This window comes from Liolophura sinensis, chromosome 1 (genome assembly GCF_032854445.1).
Source record: "Liolophura sinensis isolate JHLJ2023 chromosome 1, CUHK_Ljap_v2, whole genome shotgun sequence".
NCBI lineage: Eukaryota > Metazoa > Mollusca > Polyplacophora > Chitonida > Chitonidae > Liolophura > Liolophura sinensis.
Genome location: NC_088295.1, coordinates 95,406,197 through 95,418,120, shown reverse-complemented (window position 1 = coordinate 95,418,120; position 11,924 = coordinate 95,406,197). Strand labels below are relative to the sequence as shown.

At 42.7% G+C, this 11,924-nt stretch overlaps 1 protein-coding gene across 1 annotated transcript; it reads right to left on the bottom strand.

The window, feature by feature from the left end:
- LOC135482423 (monocarboxylate transporter 12-B-like) lies at positions 1-11,698 on the bottom strand. Its single transcript, XM_064762394.1, has 6 exons — positions 11,447-11,698; positions 10,026-10,169; positions 6,353-7,207; positions 5,628-5,897; positions 3,608-3,733; positions 1-1,105 (listed from the first exon to the last, which is right to left on the bottom strand). Exons 1-6 carry the CDS (start codon positions 11,595-11,597, stop codon positions 927-929), a joined length of 1,725 nt encoding a protein of 574 aa, XP_064618464.1. The 5' UTR covers positions 11,598-11,698; the 3' UTR covers positions 1-926.
- Between the last annotated feature and the right edge of the window lie 226 nt (positions 11,699-11,924).

Genomic DNA, 11,924 nt, shown 5'->3' with positions numbered 1-11,924 from the left:
TTGAGTACTAGTCTTTCATTGCAAATTGAATAATCAGGTTATGTGTTATTCCTTAGGTAGATGTACCCTGTATTTGTTTTTAAATAACGACTGGATTTGATCTCATATGACTGATGCCTGGTTCGACATAAGACATTATTATACCTGTGTACACTTTACACACAGGTGAATCTAACAACCATAGATGGGTAATTCTATCTGGAACAGGAATCTTGTCTTGTGTTTAGTTGGCTTTCCTTAATAGTGTGTAGTTAATTCTGTAGTTTATGAAAAATAAAAGATAAAAATACAAAAAAAGAAAGACAGAACAGAAAAGACCAAATGTCAGTCACAGCTACAGTCAGCTTCGCTTTTTGAGGCGTGTTCTTCCTTGGCTCGCTATGCCAGAAAGTATCTGTAGACCTACATCAAAGCCTTCTGAACACTCAGTTAGTCTGTAGCCAATGTATCAGACACCTGTGCTCCGGAGTTCTTGTGATGAGGTAACACATGTGTTTCATTTACTCTTACACTCATATTCATGTAAAAATCGCCATAATAATAATAATACTAATCTGCGAGAGAACATCGGACACGTGAACCGCCCAGACAAACGCTCACACATAATGCGTCAAAATTAGCAAGTCCTTCATTCATCCACCTTGTAAGTGAGCCTTCACAGTTTACAGGTATGCTCTACATGTGCAATTCCAGTAGGAACAAACAGGGTGTCAGCATGCCTCCATGTACCAGCCGGTATTTTTTCTTGGTTCTTCTCCACCCCGTAGACATTAGAGTAGCCTCCCTTTGCCCGTGGATTACCATGCTGTATACAGTTGGTCGAGTCAATGGGGATATAACTCGTCTTCATGCTATTTCGCTATATGAAGTTTGTATTGACTACCAATTCTTCCGACTTACGAACAATTACGCGGATGAAAAATACATCACATGAGTTTCGATGCCTCCTCAACTGTTTTTAGGTCTGGGTCCTTCCCGGCGTTTTTTCGATTTTCCCACTTTGACAGTCTTCGGAGTGGGAGTCCCATCATTCCAGAGGCTATGAGCGCACTTCCGGCCATGTAAAAGGCGATGTTGTAACTTCCTGTTGAGTCGGAAAGAGTACCTGTGGAAAGTAAAATGAAATAAACAACGCTTAGCCTGGGCGAACGCAACAGATCACTATGCTTAGCAAAGGCCTAATAACCTTCCAGACCCTGCTATTTTACCGATACCCACTCTTTACTTTGGTGCCTCCTTATGTAGTAAGGGGTACATACGGGTAAACCTGTAATTCAGCTAGCCCTGATTCAACATCTGACATCTACCTTTTTGGTCGACCAGTGACTTATAGGAGGTCCCACTATTTTTTTATTTATTTATTTGATTGGTGTTTTACGCCGTACTCAAGAATATTTCACTTTTACGACGGCGGCCGGCATTATCGTGAGAGGACACCAGGCAGAGCCCGGGTGAGACCTACGACCATCCGCAGATTACAGACCTTCCCATGTACCATTGGATTTTAAGATGTCAGTTTACCGTACTACACAAAAGTTACTGTTAGGTTACCCTGAACTATCAAGCAGATCATTGTAAGATTACCCTGAACCATAAGACAGATCACCGTATCAGCCAACCGAATTACAGCTGTTAGATTACCCGGGACTATACGACAGATCACCTTATCAGCCAACCGAATTACGGCTGTTGAAGTACCCTGAAGTATAAGACAGATCACCGTATCAGCCAACCGAATTACAGCTGTTAGATTACCTTGAACTATAAGACAGATCACTGTTAGGTTACACTGAACTACAAGAAAGATCAAAGTATTATCCACCCAAATTACAGCTGTTAGATTACTCTGAACTATAAGATGGATTACGGCATCAGCCACCCGAATTACAGCTGTTAGATTACCCTGAACTATAAGACAGATCACTGTTAGATTACCCTGAACAATAAGACAGATCACCCTGGACTATAAGACAGATTACAGTATCAGCCAACCGAATTACAGCTGTTGAATTACCCTGAAGTATAAGACAGATCACAGTATCAGCCACCCAAATTACAGCTATTAGATTACCCTGGATTATAAGCCAGGTCACAGTATCAGCCATCCGAATTACAGCTGTTAGATTATCCTGGACTATAAGGCAGTTCACAGCATAAGCCACCCGAATTACAGCTGTTAGATTACCCTGAACTATAACACAGATCACTGTTAGATTACCCTGAAAAAAAGACAGATCACCGTATCAGCCACCCAAATTACAGCCATTAGATTACCCTGGATTATAAGCCAGGTCACAGTATCAGTCACCCAAATTACAGCTATTAGATTACCCTGAACTTTAACACAGATCACTTTAAGATTACCCTGAACAATAAGATAGATAACAGTATTAGCCACCCGAATTACAGCTGTTAGATTACCCTGAACCCTAAGACAGATCGCAGTATCAGCCATCCGAATTACAGCTGTTAGATTACCCTGAACCCTAAGACAGATCGCAGTATCAGCCACCCGAAATACAGCTGTTAGATTATCCTGGACTGTAAAGCAGTTCACATTATTAGCCACCCGAAATACAGCTGTTAGATTACCCTGGACTATCAGACAGATTACAGTACCAGCCACCTGAATTACAGCTGTAAGATTACCCTGAACTTTAACACAGATGGCTTTTAGATTTCCCTGAACTATAAGTGTCAGTGTCAGCCACCCGAATTACAGCCGTTAGATTACTCTGAACTATAAGACAGGTCACAGTATCAGCTACCCGAAATACAGCTGTTAGATTACCCTGGACTATCAGACAGATTACAGTACCAGCCACCTGAATTACAGCTGTAAGATTACCCTGAACTTTAACACAGATCACTTTTAGATTACCCTGAACTATAAGACAGATCACAGTGTCAGCCACCCGAATTACAGCCGTTAGATTACCCTGAACTATAAGCCAGTTCACAATATCAGCTACCCGGATTACAGCTGTTAGATTACCCTGAACTATAAGACAGATTACAGTATAAGCCACCCGAATTACAGCTGATAGATTACCCTGAACTATAACACAGATCACAGTGTCAGCCACTCGAATTACAGATAGCTACTCCTGTAACAAATTGTAAAATATATCACTTTTTATAGTTTGAATTTCACCTGAATTTCAGTTTTCCTGAATTTTCCCTGACTTTTAAGTATGTGTTGGCTGTGTTTATGCTGCGGGTTATGTTATCAAACATTAAGTTATCAAATAGATCGTGAATGCGCCTGTTGGAAAATGACGATAAAATTTTACTCAAATGGGGAAAACCGGCTCGATGGTCGGCTTGACTCCACAGGTTAGGTTTACTTTCCCATTTTGGAATGTTTACAACAATAATAAAATTGATTGGTCAAACATGTTTCATACATGCACTAGTTTGTTCCATTTACGTCACCGTAGGAACGTGTTGGAGGGGCAAATTCAGGTTTTTAACGTGAAATGTACGGTTTTTGATCGCCTCAGTGTTTAAAGACCTTATTGAAAACAAACCTGCTTGTCGCGCCAGCTGGCCTCGTTTATAGAAGAGCTTTAGCACGACCTGCCTATCATCAGAGAACTGAGCTTACCTGCAATAGGGGAGCCGAGGTAGGACGACACACCCTGTGAGAAGATGACCAGTCCGAAGGCGGTGGTCAGTTTGTCCAAACCGAGCAGCTCGACCAGAATGACAGAGCGCAGCGATACGAAGGGAGCTGTGGTCAGTAGAAACAAGTTTATAGCGTTATTACTAACGGCCCCAGGTGTCTGATCTGTTTCATATGTCCAAAATAACACAGGTGTCTGATCTAGTACAGGTGTCAAGTGTTTTGCGTCACACCTAGATAAGATGCCTTATCTAGCATAGGTGTCTGGTCCAGTAACTCAGGTGTCAAATGTAACACAGGTGTCAGATGTAGCACAGATGCCAAATCTAGCTCAGGTGACAAATGTAATTTTTATATAATACTTAAGAGTTGTTGTATACTTTTCGTGGCCTTAAACACCAGCGCTTAAGTTCTAAAATAAGCTCAGGAATGATATCACAAATTAAGATTAAGTCTATGACTTTGTGATCTTAGGGGCAGATATCAGATCAAAATCAGCTGTGACACATGTAGCTCAGGTGACAAATATAGCTCAGGTGTGAGATCTACATATAGCCCAGGTTTCAAATGTAGCACAGGTGTCTGATCAGGTGTCAAATGTGTAAAAAGTGTCGGATCTAGTTAAGGTATCAAATGTGATATTGTTGTCGGTGTCAAATACAGTACAGGTATTTCAGGTGTCAATAAATGGATTGTAAATTGGACAGATTTCCATCAATACTTCATTTGAAACAATTTTCACGTTAAATTTACAACCTACAGGCAGTGGGCAGTTGTACAGTGGTGCAAAATCTCAAGCACGCACGAGTTCAAACCTGGCCTTGGACAAGAAATCAGTCAGTCAGTTATATCCGTCGATATTATAAGATTTTCATGAAAGGACATTCTCTCTACAGCATTGTACTGTCTATTTTGTTTTGACTTTGCATTTTCTCATCTAGGCTATTTTAGTAGTATATTTCTATCCATACTAGTTTCCCGCCTAATTTCCTGTGTAAAGCATATTACTGAATACATTATTTATCTGCCTACACCATTTTCCGCTCTAAAGTATATTCTAGTTTGGAAGTACCTTCCTGCCGACAGTCCTTTTCTGTCCACATCATAATGCTGCCTACAGTATATTTCCTCCCACAGTCCTTTTCTCTCCACAGTACCTTCCTGTTTACAGTACATTTCTACTCACAGTCCTTTCTGTCCACTGTACATTCCTGCCTAAATTATATTTCTGCCGACAGTCCTTTTCTGTCCACATCATAGTGCTGCCTACAGAATATTTCTGTCAACAGCCCTTTATATCCACAGTACCTTCCTGTTTACAGTACATTTCTACTAACAGTCCTTTCTGTCCACTGTACATTCCTGCCTAAAGTATATTTCTGCCCACAGTCCTTTTCTGTCCACATCATAATGCTGCCTACAGTATATTTCTGTCAACAGTCCTTTCTATCCACAGTACATTCCTGCATAACTTACATTTCTGCCAACAGTCCTTTTCTATCTATAGCAAATTGCTGTCTACCGTATGTATCTGGCCTCAGTTCTTTTCTATCCACAGCCTTCATATCTTGCAGAGTTTATGTTGAAAGTATTTCAGTGTAACATTCTTTTTGTCTACATTTTCCTGCTACAACACTTTCTACAGTATTGCCTGACTACTGTATGATACACAGTGCTAAATAGTCTACACTACATCTTGTCTACGGTTTGCAACATGTACTCGGTATAAAGTAATTCCAGTCTACAGTATACTTCACAGTATGCGCTGTTTTCAGTCTACAGTACAACATTTCTACTCTAAACTATGCTATACAGTATACAGTAAGCTACACAGTATAAGGTATGCTACACAGTATACAGTATGCTACACAGTATACAATATATTTAGTGTACACCATGCTAAATTGTTTACAGTATTTCCAATGTGCAGTATTCTACAGAGAATACAGTATTTTCAGTTTACAGTAGGCTACTTGTTCCATTTGTAAGCCTTAATACCTACATATGGAGAGGCCGTATAAAGCCGCGTAAATTGCCAAGTGGAGAAAGGTGGAAAGGAAAGGCACAGCTATGGTGATGAGGCCGCCGAATATGAGGGTGGTGTTGTTAACTAAGACACAGTCTACCCAAGAGCGGTCAGACAGCAGCCCGGAAATTATGCGGCCAATGGTGTTCGTAATGCCCAGGATGGAGACAAGCAAGGCAGCACGAGTGCTGTCAATTCCCAACTCAATGGCCAAGGCGGGGATGTAGGCGAAAGGCACGAAAAACCCTGTGTAGGAAAGAAATGCCGTTACCTGTAGCATATAATATCGTAGAGATATGTGATCCTCGATAATCATGTAATCTGAGGGAGGCAGACCAAAAACGGAGTCACGATGGACATAGTCACAGGGAGCAAACCAGCACACATACATATATAGCGTTATCTTACTCACATACTGATACCTCTAAATGTTACATCACATGTCTATGATTTTCTGTACGTCTAGCATTATACCGAATATACAACTGGAAAAAAAACTTTTCATCGATGTCAGTTTAAAATAGATAGGGCCTACTGCGAGAATAAGCCCATCCCTTTAGAGAAGCCATTACCTACTTTGTGGAGGAGCATTAAGGAGCTTTACAGCCATGCCAACACCTGTAGGGGTTTCCTAGTCTAAGCTTTAATAATAATTCTGGAATTAGTGGCAACATTTAGGCAGTTCTGGCGTGTTAACTCACCAATCATGACAAGAAGACAGGAGATTAAGTAGATCAGAAGTGTTGGGCTTGATATAAGAGAAAAGTCAAGCATATCCTTCAGTACTTTCGTGGCACCTGCTGAGCATTTCCACCTTGTTGAACCATCGTTTTCTTCCTCAGAGCAAATGGTCAAACCGCTACCTCCAACAGTAACCTTACGCTCTTCTACGCTGCTACCCGGCTGAAGTTTCCGCAGATTTGGAATACTTCCGCTGTAGAAAATGTCTTTCTTGTCTAGTGGCCGGAACAATCTCTCCGCTTCTCTGTTGTGTGAATGTTTGATGTTGTGCTGACGGCTCAGCAGTGATATGTCTTGGCTCTTGGCTAGCCGCCCCACCCAGGTAGTTCCCGAGGGTGCGACAGATGAGTTCTGTTGACCTGATGGCTGAAAATGTACAGCTTTCATCAGACATTCCTCTGACAACGTCCTTCCCTGCAAGACCCGGGCTTCAGACTGTGTCCAAATACTGGAACCCTCTATTAACAATTCGTCCGATTTGGCAGGAGTTATCACAATTTTGGGCAGTATTAAAGTTGGGGGTTGGTCACTATGTCCATCAAGGTTATCCATCACTGCTGTCGACAGCCTTATAGTTGGCCGAAGTGGCCGGTAGGCGGCACCACAGACAACCCCGTGCAGGACCAGAGCGGATATAATCCAGAGGGCACCCTTCCAGCTGAATTCTTTAACAAGTAGCTCAGTGAGAGGTGCGAACATGAACAGGCCGATGCCTGACCCACACACAGCCACGCCTGTAGCGAAGGCTCTCTTAGCCTCGAAGTAATACCCAACCATGACAATGGCGGGTAGGTACATGAGGCCGAACCCAAATCCTAAAAGAAACCATCAAAACATGCATATTAGGAAGTGACTGCTGTATTTTCTCGCACCAAGTAACAATCGTGCTCTACTAAATCACAACCTTACATTAGCACGCGGTCGTGGGTTTCCCCCGGGCTCTGCCCGGTTTCCTCCCACCATAATGCTGGCCGCCGTCGTACAAGTGAAATATTCTTGAGTACGGCGTAAAACACCAATCAAATAAATAAATAGATACATTGGCACGATAACTGAGCTCTTTATTATACCGTCATGTTAAAACCTGGAATTCTATTTCATCCGCTCCGACGGTTAAAAACTTCTATCCTGAAATTACTTTTTGTCGTTTCCTGTAAAAACACAGAAACTCACAGCTATTTGAAATTTGGCAGCAAAATTCTCAAACTTTTTTCTTTAATACAGTTTTGAAGTCTTCTGTTCTAAGTAATTTGGCGGCCATATTGGACTTATTCTGAAGAATGAATGAAAGTATCCTTTTACAATTTGCATGTTGAGGAATTTTGGCTACAATAAGTTTAAAAAAGACCTTAAATTGTTCCTCAGTACTTTAGAATAAGCCAAGAGTATCGCAGTCAAACACGTCGGTCTAACTAAGAGCATCCGTGCCATACTAGAGACTTCATTTCAAACAGTGCGTCGACACATGTCGGTGGCTATTCAGCTTATACATAGGAACCAACTACGGAGACTTTGTACAACAACGTACATGCACAAGTCAACACACCAGCAACTACTGTAGGACAACGCAAGCTTGTACATACCGGCAACTGCCACATACACTGGAATTAGTCGGAGAGAGTTGTAAGAGATCGCGCTGGTATACATACCGGCAACTGCCCCATACAGCATAAATTGCCACAGAGAGTTGTAGGAAAACAAACGGGTCAACATACCGGCAACTGCCACATACATTGGAATTAGTCGGAGTGAGTTGTAAGACAACGCACGGGTCTACATACCGGCAACTGCCCCATACAACATAAATTGCCACAGAGAGTTGTAGGACAACGCACGGGTCTACATACTGGCAACTGTCACATACATTTTAATTAGTCGGAGTGAGTTGTAAGACATCGCACGGGTCTACATATCGGCAACTATCCAATACGGCAGAATTAGTCAGAGAGAGTTGTAGGACAACGTACGACTCTACGTACCGGCAACTGTCCCATACAGTGGAATTAGTCAGAGAGAGTTGTAGCACAACGTACGACTCTACATACCGGCAACTGCCCGATACAGTGGAATTAGTCAGAGATAGTTGTGGGACAGTGCTGTGGCCTACATACCGGTAACTGCCTAATACAGTGGAATTAGTCAGAGATAGTTGTAGGACAGTGCTGGGGCCTACATACCGGTAACTGCCTAATACAGTGGAATTAGTCAGAGATAGTTGTAGGACAGTGCTGGGGCCTACATACCGGTAACTGCCCCATACAGTGGAATTAGTCAGAGATAGTTGTAGGACAGTGCTAGGGCCTACATACCGGCAACTGCACCATACAGTGGAATTGGTCAGAGATAGTTGTAGGACAATGCTGCGGCCTACATACCGGCAACTGCCCCATACAGTGGAAATGGTCAGAGATAGTTGTAGGACAGTGCTGGGGCCTACATACCGGTAACTGCCTAATACAGTGGAATTAGTGAGGGATAGTTGTAGGACAGTGCTGGGGCCTACATACCGGCAACTGCCCCATACAGTGGAAATAGTCAGAGATAGTTGTAGGACAGTGCTGGGGCCTACATACCGGTAACTGCCTAATACAGTGGAATTAGTCAGAGATAGTTGTAGGACAGTGCTGGGGTCTACATACCGGCAACTGCCCCATACAGTGGAATTAGTCAGAGATAGTTGTAGGACAGTGCTGGGGCCTACATACCGGCAACTGCCCCATACAGTGGAAATAGTCAGAGATAGTTGTAGGACAGTGCTGGGGCCTACATACTGGTAACTGCCTAATACAGTGGAATTAGTCAGAGATAGTTGTAGGACAATGCTGGGGCCTACATACCGGCAACTGCCCCATACAGTGGAATTAGTGAGAGATAGTTGTAGGACAACGTACGACTCTACGTACCTGCAACTGTCACATACAGTTGAATTAGTGAGAGATAGTTGTAGGACAACGTACGACTCTACATACCGGCAACTCCCCCATACAGTGGAATTAGTCAGAGAGAGTTGTAGCACAACGTACGACTCTACGTACCGGCAACTGCTCTATACAGTGGAATTAGTCAGAGAGAGTTTTAGGACAACGTACGACTCTACTTACCGGCAACTCCCCCATTGAGTGGAATTAGTGAGAGATAGTTGTAGGACAACGTACGACTCTACATACCGGCAACTGCCCCATACAGTGGAATTAGTAAGAGAGAGTTGTAGCACAACGTACGACTCTACGTACCTGCAACTGCCCCATACAGTGGAATTAGTCAGAGAGAGTTGTAGGACAACGTACGACTCTACATACCGGCAACTGCCCCATACAGTGGAATCAGTCAGAGAGAGTTGTAGCACAATGTACGACTCTACGTACCGGCAACTGCCCCATACAGTGGAATTAGTCAGAGTGAGTTGTAGGACAACGTACGACTCTACATACCGGCAACTGCCCGATACAGTGGAATTAGTGAGAGATAGTTGTAGGACAATGTACGACTCTACGTACCGGCAACTGCTCCATACAGTGGAATTAGTCAGAGATAGTTGTAGGACAACGTACGACTCTACGTACCGGCAACTGCCCCATACAGTGGAAATAGTCAGAGAGAGAGAGATGTAGAACAACGTACGACTCTACATACCGGCAACTGCTCCATACAGGAAAATTAGGACGTCGACGTTGGGTGAGAAAGTGGCGAGAAAGAAAGCGGCGCTTGAAACCATGGCACCGGCAATTGTAACATTCCGACATCCATATCTGTTGGTGAGTGCACTGGTGATTGGGCCTGAACAAAGGGAAACACTGCCACTTGAATAAAGAATTAGGCAAACACTAAGCAAAACTTGTAATACATTGTTTGCAGTTTTACTGGGATGAATGTTGAAGACTCGATAACACTCTCTTGTGGAAACGTCTTGTCTTTACGAGCCGAAAAGCTCTGTCATTTCCCCCATAATTAGGTATGGAGAAAACAACTACTTGAATAGCACTGAAACACTATTCATGATGTTAACTGTACTGAAATATGCCACTGGATCTTTCTTCCAACAACATGTGTGGCAAACTACATCGTCTTCCATGTTAAACAATCTCTTCAGAAGGCATGATATATACTGTATGGTTACCTGGAAAACTAAACAATATTACAGAAGAAGGATTTATTAGCGTGTGATTATGATGCTTACATTACAAACCAGGGGTAATTATATGTCAACGCCATCTTACTGGCGCTATAAGAATTAAACAAAAACAAGGGTTTATACAAAGTCATAGTGGAGAGAAGACTCGTGTTTTTGTATGTACAGTCGTCTGAAAACTCCTAATATTGTTTGTGTCCTGTCTTCTTTTTATCAGGGTTATTAATCAACAAGATTTTTGAAGTGACTTGATGTTGTATGGCCTACTTTCGACGTGAAATCTTTCGTCGATGGATTTAAAAATGTTTTCTTCTCAACTAATAATGATGATATTGATTTATTGATACAATAATGAATCATATGTTAGTGTAGCGTAGTGATTTTATCCGGTTTCATTATACCTTAGTTTTGAGTCATTGTTGGTTCATACACGGTCACATGGTATTTCACAAAAAATGAACAATTACGCACACAAGCAAAGCAACATCATGCCACAAAGCGACGTTCACGAGACAATAACCAACAATTTGGTGCTAATATCCAACGTTATTCTACTGCAGTTATCTCCCTTTGTGTGCTGTCAGACATCGGCTAGAATGTAAACAATGGGATGATGGCTATGTCCGTTATCGATGTACAGATTCAGCGATTTATAATTACCAACCGAGCAGGCACGCGTTTATCGGTGTAATAAAACATACTGGGCATGGAATCGTTTAACAAGTGATGTTAAATGCACTCAATGAACACCACTTCTCTCAAGCTGACACGTACTATCTGTTTAATTGTACGGCATTGTGTACGGCATTATGTGTGACACTGTGTACGGCATTGTGTGCGGCATTGTGTACGGCATTGTGTACGTCTCGGTGTACGTCTTTGTGTGTGGAATTGTGTACGAAAATGTGTACGACATTGTACTTACCAACCAGCAGATAGGTCCCATTGAGAACGGAACCAGCCACCGATGTCTTTCCCTTAGATTCTTGGAAATAGTCTAGGAAGTACGGGAAGAACACGCCAATGTTCAGGCAGACACCGTCCACCAATATGCTGATGATGAAGGAGGCCAACATGACCACCCATCCCCACCCGCCATCTGGTGGCACTGGGGGGCTCACGATTGCCTCCCCTGTGTCCTCCACCACATCCGGTCGGTCCAGCCCGTTCCTCTCTCCAGTCATCTGCAGTATACAGAGCCTATCAATAAATCATTAAGCTAATGCTGAATTCGTAAATATTTGTTTAATTGGCGCTATAAGCCGTACTCAAGAATATTTCACTTATACTACGGCGCCCATCATGATGGTGGGAGGAAACCGGACAGAATCCGAAGGGTTATCCACGACCATCCCTAGGTTGTGGCAGAGGAAGACAGTATGAGCTAGAGTTGAATTCTGTAA